Source organism: Numenius arquata, chromosome 14 (genome assembly GCF_964106895.1).
Source record: "Numenius arquata chromosome 14, bNumArq3.hap1.1, whole genome shotgun sequence".
Lineage (NCBI taxonomy): Eukaryota > Metazoa > Chordata > Aves > Charadriiformes > Scolopacidae > Numenius > Numenius arquata.
The window spans coordinates 4,223,511-4,244,668 of record NC_133589.1 but is presented as its reverse complement, the minus strand read 5'-3'; the positions used below and the strand labels follow the sequence as shown (position 1 = coordinate 4,244,668).

The 21,158-nt window shown below is 47.3% G+C and overlaps 1 protein-coding gene across 1 annotated transcript; it reads left to right on the top strand.

Moving 5' to 3' along the window:
• The first annotated feature begins 1,425 nt into the window (after window positions 1-1,425).
• Window positions 1,426-20,732, top strand: FBXL18 (F-box and leucine rich repeat protein 18). Its single transcript, XM_074158660.1, has 5 exons — window positions 1,426-1,713; window positions 2,883-3,083; window positions 4,002-5,542; window positions 8,396-8,614; window positions 20,447-20,732. Exons 1-5 carry the CDS (start codon window positions 1,426-1,428, stop codon window positions 20,601-20,603), a joined length of 2,406 nt encoding a protein of 801 aa, XP_074014761.1. The 3' UTR covers window positions 20,604-20,732.
• Window positions 20,733-21,158: the final 426 nt, after the last annotated feature.

The following is a 21,158-nucleotide window of genomic DNA, read 5'->3' as shown; positions in this document are numbered from 1 at the left end:
CACGGGCTGGAGGGAACCCATGGCTAGTCCAAACATAGGCTGCTCCAGCCGATGTGTCTCTCTGGGCAGGGCTTTTACTCCACTTATGAGCCTCGCTGATGGTTTTATTTATCATTTGCATTGGAAATGGAGGGCTCCTCCACCCTGGTCTCTGCTTTCCCTGATGACTGCAAATATGGTAGGTTGGTATTTTTCTCAGATGTCAAACAAGTTGGTCTTGACTGAAGGGCCTCCGGATTTAATGTGTCATTACCTTCTATTTAAGTGAAACACATGACGAACAAAGCAGGTACAGAGTCTCTTACTGAGGCTCTCCCCCATTTAAGGGCCAAGGGGGGTTTTCCTCTTCAACTCCAGAGCCTTCTCACAGGCCTGGAAGCAAAATAGGTAATCAAGACTTGAGACACTTGATATTGCTAAGCGAACCCCCCCAATCTATCCCTAATCTAATTCATGGCCTTAAATGGCAACAATCAAGCAGGAAGAAAGCAGCAACCTATTCATTTTCCTTTGTGGGTCATCTTTAAAACACATTTTCAATGAACAAAATTCCCGAAGCATACACGTAACTGGAAATTCCAGCACTCCGGTCCTGTCTGTACTTGAGATTTGGGATGGAGCTCATCGTGGCAGCGCTGAGCCAGCGGCTCCCCGTGGACGCTGCTGTGGGCAATGGCTGCGCTCACAGCAGCCCCTGGGTGACTTCTGCACAGCCCTCGAAGCGAAGGGTCGTACCTCACACCTGCACCCAAACCCAGAATATTTAGCCTGGTCAGAGCCGGAACTGATGATCGTTTTGTTAATGACCAGTGAACCTGAAGCTGATGGGTTTATCTTCAGGGTTTTCCTGGGAGGAAGGGGTGTGGTAGTCATAGTCCCCTTGTGAGCACCAACCTCTTCAGTGTTCATGGGTGTGCTGTCTTCTACACCCTGGCTTCTTCCACCCCACAGTGTGAACCGGGAGAGGATGGTTCTCCAAAATGCTCTACCACTCCATGGAAAACCAGGGTGCTAGCGCCACAAGCGCCCTGGGGATCCCACAACAGCCTGGCGGGGGTGGTGTCCCTCTGCCCCTCCCCCCCCCAGTCACCTCACAGGCCGTAAATCCTCACAAGGTGGATTTACATTTTCAGAACCGACTCAGGACTTTGCGGGGTGCGGACCCAGTGTGAGTCAGCTGCTGGGGTGGCAGAGGGCCCATGGCTGGCAGCCACCGAGGGCGGAGGAGGCTGAGCGGCCGCTCGCCTGGCTCCTGTCTCCGATGCCTCAGCACCGGTGGCCTTGGGGAGCCAGGCCCTCTTAACAAGCTGGATTTCGCCTCTGCACCCGCTCGGGGCAGAGAACTGCTGCCCGCAGAGACGGCTAAACTGTGACTGGACGGCACAACTGAGGCGGGTGCCACAACACGGACCCGCCACTCCCATCATGGCGGCGCCGCTCTCAAGATGGCGCCGAGCGACGGCCGGCGCTCCCTCTTCTTCCCGCCGGGCCACGCTCAAGATGGCGGTGCGGAGCGGCCGAGGGGGCGGTGGCGGGGGTGTGGCGAGGCGCGGAAGCCGGGTCATGGCAGCGCCGGAAGAACCGTGTGGCGGCCGGGCCGGCGAGAAGCCAGGCCGGGACGCGGCCGGTTTGAGCGGTGCCCGGGGGAGGCGGCGGCGGCGGCGGCAGTGGCGGCGGGACCGCGCGGCCGCCGCCATGTTCCGCTGTGGAGAGGTGAGCCGGGGCCGGAGAGGCTCTTCTCGCCCTCCGCTACCCCCTCTTCCCCGGCCGTTAACCGGGACTCGTCCTCTGCCGCCGTCTTCCTGGGCTGGGGCTGTGGGGAGCCGGGCCCTCCTCAGGGATGGGGGAGAAACGAGAGGGGCTGGAGCCGGCCCCGGGGGCGGTGAGGGGGCTTAAATGGTGGCGGTGGGGCTGGGAGATGCTGGCGGTTACTGTCCCCTCGGGGCTGCCCGGCGGCGTGGGAAGGGCCCGGAGAGCCGGTTCCTGAGGCGGGCCTGTCGCCATCTAACGGGGCTGGGTACGGGGGCGGAATCGCCCTTCTCTGGGGGGGGGTTTAGAGAGGCTGTGAGGTGGGACCAGCTCCCCCCTTCCCTTTAGGGGATGTCATGGCGTTAAGGCGGATTTGAGCTTTAGGAAAGAGGATGCTAAAGTCCCACCCGCCCCCCGAAACTGCCTTTATCACGATGGGATGGGATGGGATGGGATGGGATGGGATGGGGGCCATGTCCTGTCCCTGCACTGCACAAGATGGCGAGGACCCCATTGCTGCCTTCTCGGGCAGCCCTGTCAAGTTTGGGGTGTCTCTTGTCACCCCAGGGTGGCTGGAAGGGAGCGTGGGGTGGAGGAACAAAGGGGCTCTCGTGTCCTCTTGTCGTGTCAGTTAGTAGCGTTAAGGTGTAAGAGCTATGGGTGATCCGATGCTGGACTGCAGTTTTGTTCATGTGTGTATATATATATGATTATATAACTCTTAAGGTTATTGAAACGGATTGCACGTAGAGGGAAGATGTAGAAAGGGACTGCTGCGTTATATTTAGAAAAGAATCAGGGCCAGTCGCTTTTCCAATTGCAAAGTAAGTGGCCCAAGTGGAACGAATGTAAACATTTTTCTCCTCGTTCTAAAGCATCCAAGAGCGAAGGAGCGAGTGCAGGTACTGTGGATTTGTGTGAAGGTTTGCACTACCTCCATGTTGTCTTCTAAGGGAAAGCTTTTGGTTTCTTCATGCAGATGGAAGCACTTAAAGATTCAAGCGTTACTGTTTTGTCTCAGTTTATAAATCCTTATGAGACTCAGGTCAACTGTTTTCTCACAAGCTTTGCTGAAGTTTCTGTGCTAGTAGCTTTTCTTTTTTCTTTCTCTTTTCTTCCCCCCCCCGCCCCAGGAGGTCGTAAGTGGGGAGAGTGAGGAGGAAAGTAACGGCGTCAACTTGATGGAGTTCTCAGATGAGATCCTTTTGCACATCCTCAGCTATGTCCCTTGCACAGACCTTGTCCTGAACGTCAGGAGAACCTGCAGGAAACTTGCAACGCTTTGCCTTGACAAGAGTCTAACGCATACAGTTTTACTTCAGAAAGACTATAAGGTGGGGAGAGTAGCTTGCTGCTTCTGTTAGCTGTGAAGAGAAATCTGGCTTCTGAAAAAATGCCAAGAAGTAGAACTTTCCAATGTGTCTGCATAAATGAACTGCTCTTGAACTCTGAAATCAAATAAACAATAAACTGTTTTATAAAAGCATTTGTTTTCCAGAATGCTTTGTTAGAACAGCTCTGTGCTCCCTTAGTTATATAAAATACTGTCAGTGAAAACTATCTTCTCTGTGTTTCTGGAAGCTAAAATGAAAGTAAACATGGCTTTCCATTTGTAGCCGTGGTTGTGTAAAGTTACTGTTTTCTCGAAATGCGTTTTCCATGTTGTTGTGCAAAAAAAACCAAAAGAAACATCTTGTGCTTATTGCTGTTAGGCATGCAGTCAGCTAAGCCAGAGATTGTATCCGTGTTATAACAAAAATAAAGCTTGGGAAAGAAGGGTGATATGCTTTACGAGGATTGTATCACCAAGTACAGGCAAGGGGAAGCCTCTCTTACTCATTTCTGAAAGAGGAAACTTGGATGAAGGAGAATGGAAACGTTCTTCTTTCAATTTGAGTTTCCGTAGATAGTTCTGCTGAAACAGCTTTGCTGTTAGAAAATGGAGGTGGTGCTCCAGTCCCCTGTCAGTTGCTGAACAGATTTGGCCTCACAGTCTGTAACACAGACTGTGAGGCCAAGTAATGCACAGTAACACACAGAGTAAGAAGCTAAAGGAAGTGTAATCTTCAGGGTCTGAAGTGTGGCAGACCGAGCCAGCTGCCTGCAGTGTAATAATCCTTAGATTGTGCTGGCATCCCGAAACCTTTGGATGAGCCACATAATCTAAATGCTAACCCATCGTCAGGTGGGAAACTGAGTCAGTGCACACCATTGCCGTGTATCTCACTGAATGTGGTTTTGTTTGAGCACAGGTAAACAAAGACAAAGTGAAGCAACTGATGAGGGATATCGGAAAAGAGATTTACCAGCTGAACATGGCTGGGTGCTACTGGCTGCCCAGCTCCACTATTGATCATGTAACGCGATGCAAGAACCTGGTAAAACTGAACTTGTCTGGGTGCCACGTCACCTCTCTCCGCCTCTCAAAGATGCTGTCCACGCTCCAGCACCTCCGCTCCCTGGCGATAGACGTAAATCCGGGTTTCGATGCCAGCCAGCTGAGCAGTGAGTGCAAAGCCACTCTTAGCCGTGTCTCGGAACTGAAGCAAACCCTTTACACGCCGTCGTATGGTGTTGTTCCGTGCTGCACAAGCCTTGAGAAACTGCTGCTTTATTTTGAGATCCTCGACCGCTCACGAGAAGGTTTTATGCTCTCTGGGCAGCTAATGGTAGGTGAGAGCAATGTGCCCCATTACCAGAACCTGCGCGTCTTCTATGCCAGGCTGGCTCCTGGCTATGTGAATCAGGAGGTGGTGAGGCTGTACTTGGCGGTGCTGAGTGATCGGACACCTGAGAACCTTCACGCCTTCCTTATTTCTGCCCCCGGTAGCTTTGCAGAGACGGGAGCCACTAAAAACCTCCTGGACTCTATGGCTCGAAACGTACGTCTGGATGCTTTACAATTGCCCAAAGCCTGGATTAATGGCTCTGGACTCCTGCAACACTTGAAGTTCAACAACCCTTTCTACTTCAGCTTTAGCCGATGCACCTTATCCGGTGGTCACCTGATCCAGAGGGTGATTAACGGTGGGAAGGATCTTAAAAGCTTGACCAGTTTGAACCTCAGTGGCTGTGTTCACTGTCTGGCTCCAGAGTCCTTGTTTCGAAAAGCAGAAGATGACATTGACAGTAGCATTCTGGAAAGCCTGGTGGCATCTTGCTGCAACCTGAGACACCTCAACCTCTCTGCAGCTCACCATCACAGCTCAGAAAGCATCGGGAATCACTTGTGCCAGCTTCTCTCCAGGCTAAAGCACCTGCTCTCGTTAGCGCTGCCGGTTTGCTCCATCACAGATGTTGCTGCAAATGCGGAAAAGCCTCCCACGGCATCTAATTTGGTGCCCCAAACATTTGGAAGGAAAGTTCGGATTGGGATACAGACGTATCCGAGGAACTTAGGGGACCAGGCAAATCAGAAGATAGAGTCTTCAGTATTCTGGGCTCTGATGGGAAGCCTCCGATTTTTGGAAACCTTGGAAATAATTGGGTCCAGTTTTTCCTCTGCCATGCCCCGCAACGAGCCAGCCATTCGGAACTCGTTGCCTCCTTGTGTCCGGGCACAAAGCGTGGGGGATTCAGAGGTGGCTGCCATTAGCCAGTTGACTTACTTGCAGAGCCTGACCTTAGCACAACTGCCAAATATTCTTACTGGCTCTGGGCTCGTTAACATCGGATTGCAGTGCCAGCATTTGCGGACTCTTTCGTTGGCCAACCTGGGCATGATGGGGAAGGTGGTCTATATGTCTGCTCTCATGGACATGCTGAAACACTGCAAGTGTTTGAGAGATCTCAGGTGAGGGGCTGCCTTTGAACGTCTCCATTTTGTTTGTGGATCTCTAGAAATGTAGGGCATGGGTTATTGTGGCTAGTGTGAAAACTGTGAGTGTTCCTGTTCCGGTGAAAAGTAGCTGCAATGGCTTGAAAACTGGGTATTTTCCTTCCTGACTCGCGGATAACAGGAAGGCATCGCGTGCTGTCCTTGAGGGCTCAGGATATACCCTTTAACCAGTGTTTTAAGAGCAAAAAGTCTCTACACTGCAATTGCCTTCCTTTTAGATAAGGAAGAGTGGATGCTGCATATTTGGGAGCTAGCAGCCTGTCAGGCCTAGGTTAGATACTACATGCTTTTGCTGACTTTTTGGCTTTGTGTACATGTACATCTCTTAAATTTCCAGGAAGGAAGAGACTCCTACAATGTCTAGATGTAGAGATCTCCTCAGGTTTCCCAGTGAGATGTTTTTCTGCCTTTGGTTTGTATTACTTGCCTCTTTATTTTTTAATTTCTTTTTCTTTTCTTGGTAATATATTGAAAACATTCCAGATTCAGAGTTTGTCCTGTTGGTGTTCCTCTTCTTGTAGGATTTAAAGGATCCTGCTGAGGATTTGATCCTAAAGGGTGCATAAAGGAGCTTCACAGTAGCCAAAATGTGCTCCTGAAAGCAAAGGGCATGAACTGTGATGGTTTCCTTGCACTAGTCCATACGAACACAAATGTTATTATTTTAGAAAGATGATTTTTTTTTTCTTTTTTCCCTAAATCAGCTTCTGTTGGTGAAACTGCTAGACCTGTCAGTCCTGTTGTCATCCTCTATTCACAAAACAGGTCTAAAATGGCTAACAATAGTAACAGTGAGGTCACTCCTGTGATCACAAAGACAGTTAGTGTGAGTAAAATTATTGCTCATCAGCTGAGGCTGGTGTTTGTGTGCATATTCCTAATCCATGGCAATAGTGAAGGGAGAGCCAGGGTGGCTAGAACACCTCCGGAGGGTTTTCATTTTCCACCACTTCCCATTTATAACAGGCAAGGAGCGTGTTGGTCTTTCATCCAAGGGAAAATTGGATTGGAAATACAGTTGTTTAATGGCTTGGGTCAAGTGAATGTATCTCTAACCTTCAGGAGACTAAATAGCCATGGAAGAACTAAGATGTGGGGAAGGAGGTTTGGGTGTGCGGTGTTGCTTCACGCAGTCTAGGCCCTGTAGTCGTCAGAGGCTTTGAAATGGAGGCCAAGAGTGATTAAGATGAGAGGCAGCAAAGAGCCTCGAATAAAGGATGAACAAGGGTGTCTCCTTGTAGCAGCCAGGCATTTTGGTGTAAGCTGTCATTGTTCTTTCTTGAGCAAAGTCTAAGGTTTTATACAGGTTTAAGAGGATTTTAATGTTTAGCACTTGCTCCTGATAATGTAGTTTCCTTTTCATTTGACTAATTCTCTGCTGCTTCTACCCTTTCTTCCCCTCCCTATTTTCCAGGCTGAGAAACTAGTTTAAGGGGATATTCCAAAGCAACATTGTCATCTAGCGAGTGAAAGGCAGAATTGCAAGTATGGCTGTCGTGTCACAGAGATTAACCGAGAAACCTGCTGAGAGGTTGCAGGGGCTTCTGTGCTTTTTGTCCTAAACTTGAAATGGGCGAATAACACTGTTGAAAAATTGGAGAGGCTTCCCATTTCCTTAATATTAATTTTAAGCTATTACCCGAAGCACTTGTGGGCTGTTAGGATCTCTTCAGGCAATGCTATATGACCAGCAGTCACACACGGGCTGAGGTTCTAAAACAGAATTTATCAATTAACAGGATTAAGTTGCTGAGATACCCCTGCATACTACAAAAGCCTGCGCGGAGATTATCCAGATCAGGTTGGGACCGACAGCTTGTTATCACCTAATGGATTAACCTTCTTGGAACTCTCGGCCTTGCTGACCCAATGACTGGGATTCCCAAGTGCTCCAAGGCCCTGTAGGAAATCTGCACTAAGCAGATGTACTCTCCTGGTGACACCCTCCCTGAGCAGGTTCTGCTTCCTGCAGACTGGTTTCTGTGGGGGATTCATCCAGTTATGCTGCTAGTTAAAACATGGGTCCCTTGTTGGTCAGGTGTGGCTTCACCATGTCGCTTTGCTGTCCTGCCCTGGGCTGTGATGTAAGATTGTGGATAGACACGATAAAAAAAATCCTGTCTTTCTTCTCTGGGCCAAGTGTTTAAGATAAAGGTTGGGTCGATGATGGTGGTTCTTCCCGTGGGAGAGCAGTAGCTTTGATCCTTTGCCATCCTCTGAGCGGGGAGGGCTGGTTGTGGTCACTCTGTTGGCTCAGAGGCCCAAGTTCTGCATCACCATGTGTGCGTTGTGAATTTTTCATGCCCGCTTCTCTCTCGGCAGTAAACTGAAGCTGACCAGTTTGATCAGTGTTTGGTGCACTGGAGCAGTAAAATCCCCATCAACTGCTCGGTGGATGTCGGGTAGCAAAAGCCAGGCTGTGCTCGTTTTAAGACCAGAATGGATCTGCTGGTCAGATCTAAGGCCCAAAATGCTTCATGGAAAACTTGTAAAACCAGGGTTACTCCCTGTGGGCGCTGGAATTCTGCAGTTTAGGGCCTTTCTGCCTATTTGTCTCCTTGTCCTTTAGCACAGACCATCCAAGGGTAACTAGCAAGCAAGAGGTCTGAGCTTGCAATGTCGGATTTGTTGTGCCATCCCACTGGCATGAGCAGGTAGAAGGTTATTCCATGTATAAGTGACACAGGCGGTAGGGGACACTGGTTGGTCCATTTGCCACCCCCTGCCATGAATGTGCCGTCTTCCCTCGTGTCTGAAAACGGCCCAAGCATGAATTGCCCATTGACTTGTTTTTGTTTATTCTTGCAGGCTGGAACAGCCGTATTTCTGTGCGGGCGCCCAGTTCTTCCAGGCACTGAGTCATTGCTCCTCTCTCCAGCGGCTTTGCATCGTCTCCCGGAGTGGGACTCTGCAGTCTGACGCAGTGATGTCATTCATGGCCAACTGCCTTGAGGTCATCATGTGCCACATGTTTATGGGAGAATCTCTTACCGTTTGCAAAAATCTCCAGCAATCTATTGTCCGGAGGTGAGTGCGGAAAGGGGTTGATGTGGGATTTCTGGAGCTGTTGAAGATTTATCTCCGTTTCCTCGCTTGCCAAGGTTTATACGGCTTGGAGCACTTGTTCCAAGAAGCTAATAGGTACCGTGTAACTGCTTGGCGCATGAACTAGCCTCTTATTTTAATAAGAGTGAATCACTGAAATGTTTGAAGGTATTATATGAATTTTTGATTCCGTTCCCACCCATGTTCTCCACAGTTCCATTGGCTGAGTTGAAGTTCTGGATGTAAAGCTCCATCATAAATCAAATGACACTTTTTGTGTAAACAAAACATCTGCCGACATTTTAAGTACTGAGAGATTTGACCTTGAAGCTTTCCTCCTTTCCCACAAGTGACTAAGATAATTCTCCCTCCTCTAATCACTTGTAAATGTCACTTACTGATAATCCCCTGGCAGCACAATTCAAAGCCTTTAAAGGGTTGTTGTGAAGGGTTTTTCTTTGGGGGGGGGGAGTGTGTGTGTGTGTGTGTGCGCGCGCGTGTTGGGGGAGAATTGGTACAAACTGCCTTTGCACGTTTGGCAGTTCTTAAATGCATTTTGCTTGGCCCCTTGCAGTGTTCTGAGGCTCACGTGGTGGGAAGCGTTTGTGTGTGAGCCGTGAATTGCATTTGAAAAGAGAGCTTTTAATTACACTTGGCATTTTGAAATCTTCTAATAGTGGCAGTCATCTTACAAAATATTTCCCATGCAACAGACTTTCCATTATTACATTATTTTTTTTTCTATAAGGATTTTTCTCCGCCTTCAGTCTGTTTTCTTTGTCACCTACTGTTGCTTTGCCCTGTTAAGCTCTAATAAAAATTTCAAATCACACGGCATTATTACTGCATCCTAAAGGGTGCTCCTCCCCCCAGCCTTTCTCCGGCTTCAAACTGACTTATTACACTTGGCTTGTTTCCGCGGATCAGATCCAGAAGAGCCTATGACTATATTAGCTACCTACCAAACTGCACACGAGATTGTTTGTTACTGCCTCTAAAAGGCTCAGTGTCCTTCTGGGAGAGTAATTGTTGGAAACATCTGAGTAAATTCCTTGTGATGTGACAGGGATTCTTTGAGTTTGTTTTTCACAGGGCTTCAGATCTGTAAAAACATTTCTTGGTGAGTTTCAGTTGGGCTTTGGGGATCCTCAGAAAGAACCAAGAATCCGCAGTTCCTGTTTTTCATTTTGCCCTCCCCTCTGAGATGCCATTGCAGCACTGGCCAAAATTTTAATGTCCACTTACTGAGCAGAAATATGCTGTTCTGCAGTCTTTTCTCCCTCTTCTTCTCTGTTGTGGATGGATTCTTACTACATTCTGTACCTCTTAATAATTTAAACCCTGGGAACTTTCCAAAGAGCAGTTGATGCCTTATGGAAATGTTAAAAACTATTTTTGTATTTAGCAACAGTTCTGGCTGTCATACTATTTTTCTTCTTTTGTATTTTATTAATAGAGACATTTGTGTGAAAACAGGTTTTTTGAAGTTTGTGGTTTGTTTTTTTTTTTTTTTCCCCTGAAGAGAGCATCTGCTCCTACTGCAAATTCTACACCTGAAGTTATAATCCTCTATGACATTGTAATTGGTGGCTCTGGAAACGATTTTGATGTCACGTAAGATTATGACTTCAGGAGGAGGATAAGCAGTGGGAGCAGATGCTCTCCTAAGCAACAAAGATCCCGTTCTCATGCAACTGTCTCTAGTAATAAAATGGAAGGAACAAAATACAGAAAATGATGTGTAAGCAAAGCCTGGAGTCTTCCACGAGCCATCAGTGAGGCTTTAACCATGTGATTCTTCCAGTGATCCTGTTCTCATCCTTGCACAAATGTGCCTTCAGATGGGGTCAGAAATTGACTTTCTTGACTGCATTTTGTTTTCTACTCCAAGGGCAGAGAGACATGCAGTAAAATCTGTGTCTGAGCTAGTTCATTGCTTAAACCTGTGGCTAAGGCCCTAATTCATACAGCATGGCTTCCTCTAAAAATGTGCCACTAGTGTCTCTTTAACCCAAATTTTAAATTGGAAGAGTCCATTGGGAAGCAAGTTTGAAGTTATATATCCTTGTGCCAGAATGAAATAAGGTGATTTTTTTTTTTATTTCTTTTTGTTTTTTTTTTTTTCTTTTGGAACGTGCAGAGATGCTGTGGGGGGGGGGGAAACATGGAGAGCAGAAAACATGGAGAGTGGGTGAGAAGGAGGAGGTGAGAGCAGGGAAGGCAAGGCTGGGAGCCTTTTATTTTTTTGCTCCCTTTCTTGTACTGGGGGAATTGATCCATGTTCCTTGGGGCCAGAATTCCTGTTTTAGGGCTATGGAGATGGTCTTGTTTAGGCTGAGAAGCAGCCAAATGATTGCTGGTTTTGAACAGGGAGATAGGGCCAAAGTGACTGTCGGTCTCCCGATGCCTCTAAGAAAAGAAGAAATGTGAGTGGGAACCAGAAAGACCTAGGGCTGGGCATGCACCAGTAGTTTGCTGCAGGTGGTAGAGCTGGGAGGGCTTGAAAATGCCATCTTGTGTAGTGAGATCCTTTTTCAGAGGTGGGTGCACGGGAGCGTTCAGATCACAGAAGAGGCTGGGACAGATTTGGGGAGAACAGACTGGTTTCAGCTGCCAAGCTGTACTGGAAGAGGGTGTACGTACAGGGTGTGGTGATGGGAGCTTGGGTATTGAATCTCCTGCATCACAGAGATGGCTTAAAGCCTGAATTGATTCTCAAACTCTTCCCCTCGACTGTAAAATAAGGATAATATTATGTATTTCTGTTCTGCTGCCTGAAAAGAGAGTTGTTCTCATGTCTGTTAGTCTTGTGACAGCTCTAAACCAGGCCTTGTGGTGTCCAGCTTTCTTGTGGGCAGTTTTCTGGTTAAAGTTTGCTGCTATTTGGGACAGATTAGTTGACGTATTTAAGTCATTAAGAGCCTCTGATTCAGTTCTGCCTCTTTTGCAATGAAACACACTGAGCAGAACAGCATCATCTGGAGCCCTGATCAGCAAACAAGAGGCTTGCAAGGGCAAGGTCTCCTCTGAGCTTTAGAGAAGACTGTTTCCCTCTGGGCAGATAAATCATTGCAGTGTTTTTCTTTATTCTTTTTTTCTTCTGTGTGAATGGGAGGGGTAATCTCCTTTATGGTTCAGGGAGATACTCTGCGCACGTAAGAAGGGCCTAGTGGTTAGAGTGGGATATGTGGCTTGAGTGATCCGTATCCACTTCCCTGATCTTCCTCAGATTTCACATGTGACAGGGGTCTAGTCTTAGTTTCTCTGTAAAATGACATTTTTTTTTTTTTTCCCCTGTCACATGGTGCTCAGCTGCTGCCACACTTCAGATAGTAGCGGATCTAACGAAGACAATGTTTTCCCTTTTTACACTTGAACCCTAACTTTGCCAAAATGCTTAGCTCCAAGCGCGTGTTCTCTTTGTTTAAATAACTCTTCTGTTAAAACCACTGCAGCAGTAATTCCAGGAACACTGAAATACCACAACTCGTGGACTCACTTTTTTATGTTCAACTGTGACCCCAGACCTGTTGCTGTGCAAAGAGGTTTCTTTGCACAAAAGAGAGATTTGCTTCTCCCTTTTGGGGTGGATTCTTTCTAAATGCTTGCAAAGAACTGACGTGTCCGAAGCCCGGTCCGAGGGTACTGGGTGTGCTCCCAACAGCTTTCCCTGAGGGTTTCCACACTGTTATTTTGTGAAATAGTCAGTAGATGGAGCTGTGACCTATGGAAGGTGTCCCACTGCTTACTGATGTGTTGCATGCGAAATAATCGTATTTACACGCCTGTATTTCTCTGCCCCAGAAATTTTGCAGGCTAGGAATTTGGATGACTTCAGGATTGCATGGCTACATGGCGTGGTTGTGGGCACTTCACAAATGCGCAGGAGAAGTTGCTTTCCTAGTGGAGCTTACCAGGAGAAAACAAGCTGGAAGAAGGGATGGGAAATGCTTTGGCAAATATCCCCTTGGCCTCAAGGACAGACTTTTATTTTCCAGCGTGTTCCTTTAGAATTTTTTCGGTTTTAGCTTAAGTGTTTAGGTAGCTCCTATCATTGTAATGATTTCAAGGACTCTACAATACCAGACAATACAAGCCAGTGAAAAGTCCTTGAAAAAAACACCTTGGAAAAGATCAAGAAAGCAACAGTAAAAAAAAAAACAAACCAAAAAACACCATCAAAAAAAACCCCAAAGCAAGACCAAAAAAATCTCTGAGACCGCGATGTCATTAGGGATTCTTCATACATAGAGGGAAAGTGTCAAGGCAAAGAGGTGAGTTGTGATTTATAGAAATGCAATCCAAGTTAAGCCGTAGCAGAGAGTGTGGTCAGGAAGCGAAAGACTGCGGTGCAGCTGAAGCGTGTTTTGGGGAGGTGGGTGGGTGGGCTCAGCCGCTCATGTCTCCCAAAAGCGCCGTTGTCGTCTCCTGGGGTCTGGTACCTGCTGGGAGAAGGTGCAGGGGGCTTGGGGCTGGCTGGTGTCCTCGTGCGGCATCCCCCAGGAGCTGCGGGGTGGGCAGTGGGAGGCTGGCAGTCCTAGCTCAAGCTCTCTGCCCCTGTTCCCCTAGCCACTGTGGCTACCTGTCTCCAGCAAAGGGCTTTGCAAAGTGACTGTGTGACTTAGGTGACTCTGAGGGTTAACCCCTGCTGGAAAGTGCAGAGAATTTTACTGGTTTAGGATAATCTGCCCGTTTTGGGGATCCAAGACCCCAGAGAAGGAGAAAGACTGACTTAACCTTCCATCTTCTGCCTGTGTCAGGTATAAGCACTGCTTAGTTTGAAGTGACTTGCACAACAGGACTCCTGCCACTTTCCAGGAATAGCATTTCAATCTGAATTAGATCTTACTATTCAAGCTTCTGTAGCATTACCTACATTTTCCCCTGCTTGTTATCGTCCTTTTTTTTTAACATAAAACTGTTGGCTGGATCGTACCTTTTCTTAAACTGCTGATTCCGTGCCCCTGTGTGGCTGCGAGAGCTGTGATGCTTGCTGAAGGGATGAAGCACCCTCCTGGGATTCGGTTGCAGAAACAGGGCTTCCAGGTGGGAGCACAGGGGTGAAACCGAGTATTTGGAAAGTGCTGAGTGAGCCAGTCCCTCTCCTGGCATTTAGCACAGGGCTGAACTATCACAAATGAATTTTTGCTCACCTCAGAGCTAAGCATTCCCCCTTCCCCTGTTGCTCTTGCCCTGGATATCCCTGCAGTATCAGTATTCCTCTTGCCTGTTTTCTTCTTGTGGGCTCAGCCTTAAAAAAAAACAAAACAAAACAAAAACCTTTTGGGTAATCTTTTTTTACTGTTAGATTGGGTGGGAGGCAGCTGTGAGGGCATGAAGTGCAAGATCATCTCTGAATTCAGCAGAGTCCTCCAGCGTTCCTCCTGCACTGCCCACCTGACTGCTGCAATTGTATTGACACTGCAAAAAGCCAGTATTAGCACCTAGGGCTTATTTAAGATTTTCAAGCTTTTTTTTTTTTTTTGCATCCCTTCACCACCTTCTCTTCCTTCTGACCTTGAAAAAGTCCCTCTTGGTACACTGCTGGCTTTTCCTGGATCCCGGAGCCAGCACAGTGGCTGCCAATCCCACTCCGCTAGCCTAAGCATGTTGCGGGCTCAGGCCCTGCGTCTGATTGCAGAAGACTTAATGTATCGCTAGGCTGGTATAGTGAATCATTAGCATCCTGTTCCAGCTTTCATTGTCTGTTTCATTTCCTGCTCTTAGAAACCCCTGAATCATTCTGTCACGGACTGAATAACAAACTGCATCCTTGTCAGCTTGCGTTACCCAAGAATTCCTTGGCGGGCTTGGCGAAGGCTGACTGCTTGAGGTGTGGCCTGGACACCTTTCCTTCTACCAGGGATGTTCTTTATGGGTGGGTTCGAATATTTTACAAGCCGGCACAGCTTGTGGGACCATCCCCAATTTGGCATATTAACGTATATTTGTTTGGGGGGGTACTAACATACCCTTTTCTTAAATGCATTCCTGTGGTTGACCCAGATGGCTTGTTCTAACTGCTGGCTCATGTGTTTTGAAGGGAATTCAGTCCTGAAACCTTCCTTAGTGAGTAGATCAGTTTGTGCATGAAGTAGATTTCAAGGAGTGTCCTCCTCTCTCTCTTGGCTGAGAAATAACAGTGGTACAGTACTGTCGTGCTTTCTCTTCATGAGAGTGTAAAAGGCTGAACGGAAGCATTAACTGCAGCTTTAAAGCATTTCCATAGTAAAATAAATCTAATTGAGCAGTTATTGCAGTAGCTTTTTAATTTGTGGAAGAGATTAGGAAATAACTTTCAGCTTGCTCTGGCAGAGCACTCCCCTAGGACCTGTCCTGGGCGCTCTGGCATCGCTCTTTGGGTTCTTATTCCCTCCTTCTCTAATTGTCCGGTCACATTTGACTGGTGTAGGGTTCAGCTGGCAAAATAATGTAAGAACCTCAGTCTGGGAGCGTGTTTGATACAAACCTCAGTTCACGGGAGAAGTAGCAGGGTGTCATTCATGCCTTACAGAGAGAAACCACAGTAGGGAGATGTGATTTGCCTCTACTCGGGGTGAGTCTGACGTGCATTGCTCCTTCCCCATGACACGATGCAGTGGCAGAGGATGCTGTGTTGAAGATAACGGGAGGGTTTGCCATGTCGTGTGTGAATGACTTCCAGAGTCCCCCCCTACGCCCCTTTGTGTCGGGGTGGAGGCTGTAGTGATGGGACTGAAGGTGAGGGGAAATCGCAGGCGTCGGGGAAAATGCCGGTTTGTCTGTGTAGACAAGAGGGATGGAAGACACCCTTAAAGGAAAATGCTTCATGGGGGAAATGTATCACCGTGTGAAGTTAAGAGCAACCTGAGGAATCACAACAGCTTTCCTTGGGAGCTGTTGAAGTCCATTTCTGAGGCTAGAAAATGAAATCTGCTCAGTGTGAGTACTCTGGCAGGGTTGGAAGTGAGAATGGCACTAAGGATCTGCTGTAGAGTCGGGGGGGGGGGGCTTTAGACCCCTCTTGAGAGGCTTCTGGGGGATGAGTCGGGGGCAAGGGTCCTCCCTGCTCACAGAGAAAAGGCCCTGGGGGAATCCCACCTGCAGTTTCTTTGGCGTGGCTGCAGGATGCTCCGGAGAAGCTTCATTTTATGCTCCTGTAAAGAAGGAGAGCTTTTGCAGTTCCCTGGTACTGAGTTCAGGGAAGAAATTTTAAGTGTATGTCTGGCCTTCCTGAAAAGATGAGAAATGTGTGTGTTTGTATGTTGGGTCGTGCCACTTGTCAGCTGCTCCAGCTTGTCCTGGCACTTCCTCTGTTCCTCCGTGCCACGCTTCGGGGGTGGGAGTTTCCAGCCCGGCTCAGGTACGTTGACTGGAGCTTTCAAGACAGATGCCACATTTGAACTTTCAGATGTGAGCAAGTCTTCCAGCAAAAACAAATTTACGCTGTGCCTGGCGGAGGATTAACAGGGTTTTTTGTGCGTGTGGGTAACAGAGCTGCATACATGGCAAAAAGTGAGTCGGTCTGAATTCTCTTCTCTTGGGAAACTTGCTCCTCTCCAGAAGCAGCTCAGCAGCCTGTGGGGGAATGGAGAAGGTGTGTGACTGCATTGGTTTGCATTTGTGAGAGTCGTGCAAACCGGAGACCACATCTGCTCTGTTCCCCCAAATCAAGCTTCTGCTTTCCTTCCTTACTTTCCTTCTTTAAAGCCTCTTTTCCCATAAGCTCGTCTCAGTTTGTGGAGCTAAAAAACCTGGCCTTGATCCACTCCTGATACACCGTATTTCCTCATTTTATCTGGTGTGTGCTGCTTTTGTTGCCAGTGCTTAATTATACCACCTTGTGTGCCCTTATTCCTGCTTGCCAGCTTTTGTGAAGTGGGATGTGCTGAAACGTCTGAATTTGGCTTAGGGCTTTTCTTCGGTTTCTCAGGAAATCTCAAGGAGAAATACATTCTTCAGTCCCAAATAGTGCTTTATCCTTTCCTTACAAGTAATAGAAGATAAGTTTGAACAGCTCCTAACGCAGCAGAGGTGTCATCTTCTGGGGTCTGTGGTGCAGAGAGTTAGTGGGGCATCATCCGTTGTTCCAGGCTGGTGGGTGAGTTCTCCTGTGGCTTTGGGCTGCCCTTTAGCTCTATCAGCAGGTGGAGTCCTGGGGACTCACGGGCAGGAGGGGCCTCTGCAGAGAGGTATGTCTGAAAACACACACTGAGAGTGTTTGCCAGGAGATAACTGCATTCCAGGGAGTGACTCTTTTGTCTTGCTAAAATCGAGGAAATCTGATCAAAGTGCAGCCTTGCCTTAGACTTTTTCTCTTTCTTTTTGACTTTGTCCCTGACCTACATATTGGATCCTGCCACGCTGGTTGGAAGTAATTGAGACCCGTAGTGTTAGGCTATTTACCAAGCTGTTCACTTGAAAATAACCTTACTGTGTCCAGTCCACACCTGTTCTGGGATCATTTTGGAGGCAAATAACAAAGCGCCATTAACCCTTTCAGCCACACTCAGCCTGTTCAAGATCTAACTGTAGAGTGAGGTTATACCTATGCTGATGCCAGGAGCAATTTGTGACACAGGGTGGGCTTCACTGTTCGTTTCCCAGTTCCATGGATGATTCCAGCCAGCTGCTGAAGCCAGGCCCACTGTATGTCCACATCCAAATGAGGACACTTCAGAGACCTCCTTGTAAAAGTTCCCACTGGGTGGTTGTTGGTTTGGTGTTGAGTCTGCTGGACCAGGGGCTATGCTGGAAAATATGTGTGTGGGGGGATATTTTCTTTGTTATCCCAGTGGTTGTTTCTGATTAAAGGATCTGTTTTGAAGGGGCTGCTAGTCAGTTGCCTAGAAAACTTGCTTTCATTTAATTAATCATGATGAGCTTAGTCTGGAGGTTTTGTAGGAGAGAGCAAGGAAGCATATCCTTGGCTTCTTTCCCTTGGAAAAAAAGCAGGGTTTCATGTCTGAAACTGCAGCTCTTTTGTCTCCCCAGGTCAACATCCTTCTCTGTCCTTCGGGTTTTAATTTTACAAGCCATGCGCTTGCAGAGGTAGATCCAGTTTGAAGTCCATCCAGGTGTGGAATGAGGAAAGAACCGTCAAGAAGATTACAGGAGCGATTCTGCAACTCATTAACTCGATCTCTTCCCCTTCTTGTTATCTCCTCCCCATGCCTGGGGCATTTCGAACTAGTGCTCTAAGTGCCTCTCACTTAATCTAGCCCACCTGGACAGGTGTATGAAGAAAGGAATTGCCTTCCGGGGAAGGACTAAAGGAGCATAGATTGCAGAGGGAGGCTGCTTTTGGGAACTGCTAATCCCAGTTTAACATTATGACAGCTGCTCGTTAAAATCAGGGTGTTTTTTAACAGGCAGTTAAAGGAGAGGCTTTGCACGCACATTTAGCTGAGAATAATAGTGAACCATGTGCATTTGATTTTTTTTTCTTAAATCACGCAAATTGTACATGGAAAGAATTCTCCGGCGTCAACTTGCTGGGGTATGGAATTTACAAGGTTTGCAGTAACATACAGTTTCCTGTTGAGGGGGGGAGAAAATTACAAAGCTTTCTTTTTTTTTTTTCCTTTTTTTTTTTTTTTCCTCCTAAGATCAAGTTCAAACCTCTCCTATAAATCCAGCCTCTTTGGAAGGTCTACTTACTGTGTTGGGGTTTTTCAGTTGTCTTGGTGGCAGATTGTCATTGTAAACTTGTCTAGGTTCTTGTTTTTATAGCTACACGTAAAGGCTGCTTATAAACTACAATTTTGTATATGGTGAGAAGGCAGCATGCAGATCTAATTTGGGAGAGTCTATATACAAAGAAAGAAGCAAAGGTTTCTTTGCCTTGGGGAGATGGCTGTTTCTTCCTAGCTGAACTTCAGTAAACTTGGACTATTAACATGATTTTCTCTGCAGGACTGTGGTGTTGGATAAGAAACATGAAGAGCTGAGGCAGAAGAGGAACTATCAAAGAGACATTTGCTGTATTTTATGTAATTTCGCTGCAGACTTTACCAACTGCCTCCCAGATCAGTGGTTATTTGCTGGTTGATTTCTTATAGGCAGTGCTGTGAAAGTAAGAAACTGTGCAGCTCCTACACGAGCCCCCAGATCCACTCAAGGAGCGGTGTCCTTTTCTGCCAGCCCTTAGGCAGGAGCCATGAAGGGCAGGTCTGTGATGCAGAAAGATATAAAATTGCCCCGGGTAATTTTGTTGCTGGAAATCCTTACTCCTGCAGCTACTTACGTTCAGGCAAATTAATTTAACGCACCAGGACTGAGCAACTAGCCTTGGAATGGGAGTTTCTCTGCTACATTTTTGCCAGATCTATTCCAAGTCATTTGTGGATGGGAATATCCTTTCTGTCTCCCAGGAAATGCCAGTCTCTGGTGGCTTTTTCTTCAGCTAGCTGTATTGCTACCTGGGATTTTCATGTGTGGTTCCAGCAGCCGAATCTCCAGCCGTTCCCTCTCTGTTTGACAGAAATCTGGCCGTTTCAGAGCTAGAGATGAGCTGGGAATTTTCCAGAGACACATCTGTACAAGAGAAGTTTGTTGAGCAGTGAACTCCTTGGGTCAGCCTCAAGGGACTGATGCTGCCAGTTTGACTCTGCCTCTTTCAGAGTGATAATGAACTGGCCCTTGTCACAGGGTTCGGAGGAAGCATCTTGGTGGCATGGGGCCGAGAGTCACAAGTCTTTTAATCTTCAGGGTGTAACTCTTTAACTATAGCATAACTTCCCTTTACCTCCCAGCTTTAAAAGAGTGAACTCTTGTTACGCTACACTGAGTAATACTATTTCTCTTCCCCCATGTTCTCTTACTCACCAGTTTGCTATCGTATAGACTACTTGCTGATGGGGACTTGGACTCTTTATGTATGGTTCTTTTTACATTGTATAAATGGCTTTAACTTTTGCTGTTCTTTTCCTCTGCTCTGTAGTTATAACCCCGCTGCTCCTCTCTCATGTTGTCATATCGGGCCTCTCGCCTGCAAGGTCTGGGATGTGTTGCTGGAAGGCAGACCCAGTGGTGGGATGTTGGCAAGAAGAGCTGGGAGGGCAGGAGGAGAACGTAGACTTCTCGAAGAGGGGACCAAAAGACTGAGATCTGTAGATTCAGAAACTGGAAGCCAAAATTCAAGTGGCAAACAGCGATACTTGCGTGTGTTTCTGTTAGGGCAAATTCCTGTGGTGCCAGGACAGGTTTTCTGCAACTTGGATAAAAAGGAGGCTGCAGGGTGGGGGTGTGTGTGTGTGTGTGTGTGCGCGTGCACACTTAAATGCTTATCTGCAGATCTGAGCTTTCTAAACTTGCCTGTGCTCTAATTGCAGAGCGGAGACTCTGCATGCAGGACAACCCAGCCAGAAGTGATAATCCCAGGCTCAGCCCCGAGGGAATGCCTGGCACTGCTCTGGCCTGATTTTCTTAATGGCTCTGCAACTTGCCGCTGGTTTATTGTAGGTGGTTTAAATTGTTATCTCTGAGCACCTTGCTCACCTTGGGCAGAGCTCTTAGGATCTCTGGTCCTCTAAGAATACCTATATGTTGTGATTTATTTATTAATTTTGTAAAACTTCTTCCTCCCTCCCCATGATAAGCCCGATTTGAGCTTGTGTCAGCTCCTCAGACTTGCTGAAAAGGGGTGCAAGCCCAGCCTGCGCTCCTTGCTGACACACGAGAATGGGAGACCTTGACTTCCAGCTGCCCCTCCTGCCTCCTCTGAACAACCCTCCCTTGTCCCGACCACTCTGTGATCTATAACCCATGCAACCCCCTTCTCTTGCACTGGAGAATTCGTATTTTTCCTCGGCTAATAACCTGTGTCTGATTTAGTTTCCAGGCGGACCGCCCTGCATTAAATGTTGTCATTTTCCCTCTGCTTCACGAGGACTTGACAGAGGTCATCAGAGATGTCCCCATGCGGCACTTGGATGAAATTACCTTGTTTAAAAGCAGAGTGGCTGAGGAACCTCCCAACTTGTGGTGGTGACTGTCACAGCACGGAAAGGACAGTCAGCGTGAACATGTGCAATGGCTTCTTGTTGGCCTGGATTCCCCATCTCCAGCTCCTGGCCGCCTCACTGGATGCTGTACAATCACTTTAAATAGGTTCAATTGCAAAATAAAAAAAAAAAAGCTGGCCCTTTGCAGTGGGGAAACATCTATTGAATATTGCGTGCATCTGAACAGCCTGTCTCAAAGGCTTCTGGATCTGATGAGTATTTCCTTGTGGTTAATATGAATTGTTTTGTTATTTTACTGAAGTTAAAGGTAAGAGAAACTGACTTAATGATGCTCTTTCCCCTGTGTCGCCTGGTGTGTTTCCTAGGGGCCCCTGTGTACTTTGGCAGTGTGCTTTGTGATATTGGTGGAAATCATTCTTTGCTTCCGTCTATTTTTGGCAAAGTAGAAAGTCTAAGCCAGTGAGAGGCACAAAAATCTGTTGCTCAATTGAAGTGCATCACATCTTTTCTATGTTACAAATACGCATTTGTAGTCACACACATGCAACCACAGATATTTAAAGGTTTTTCTTTGATTGAGA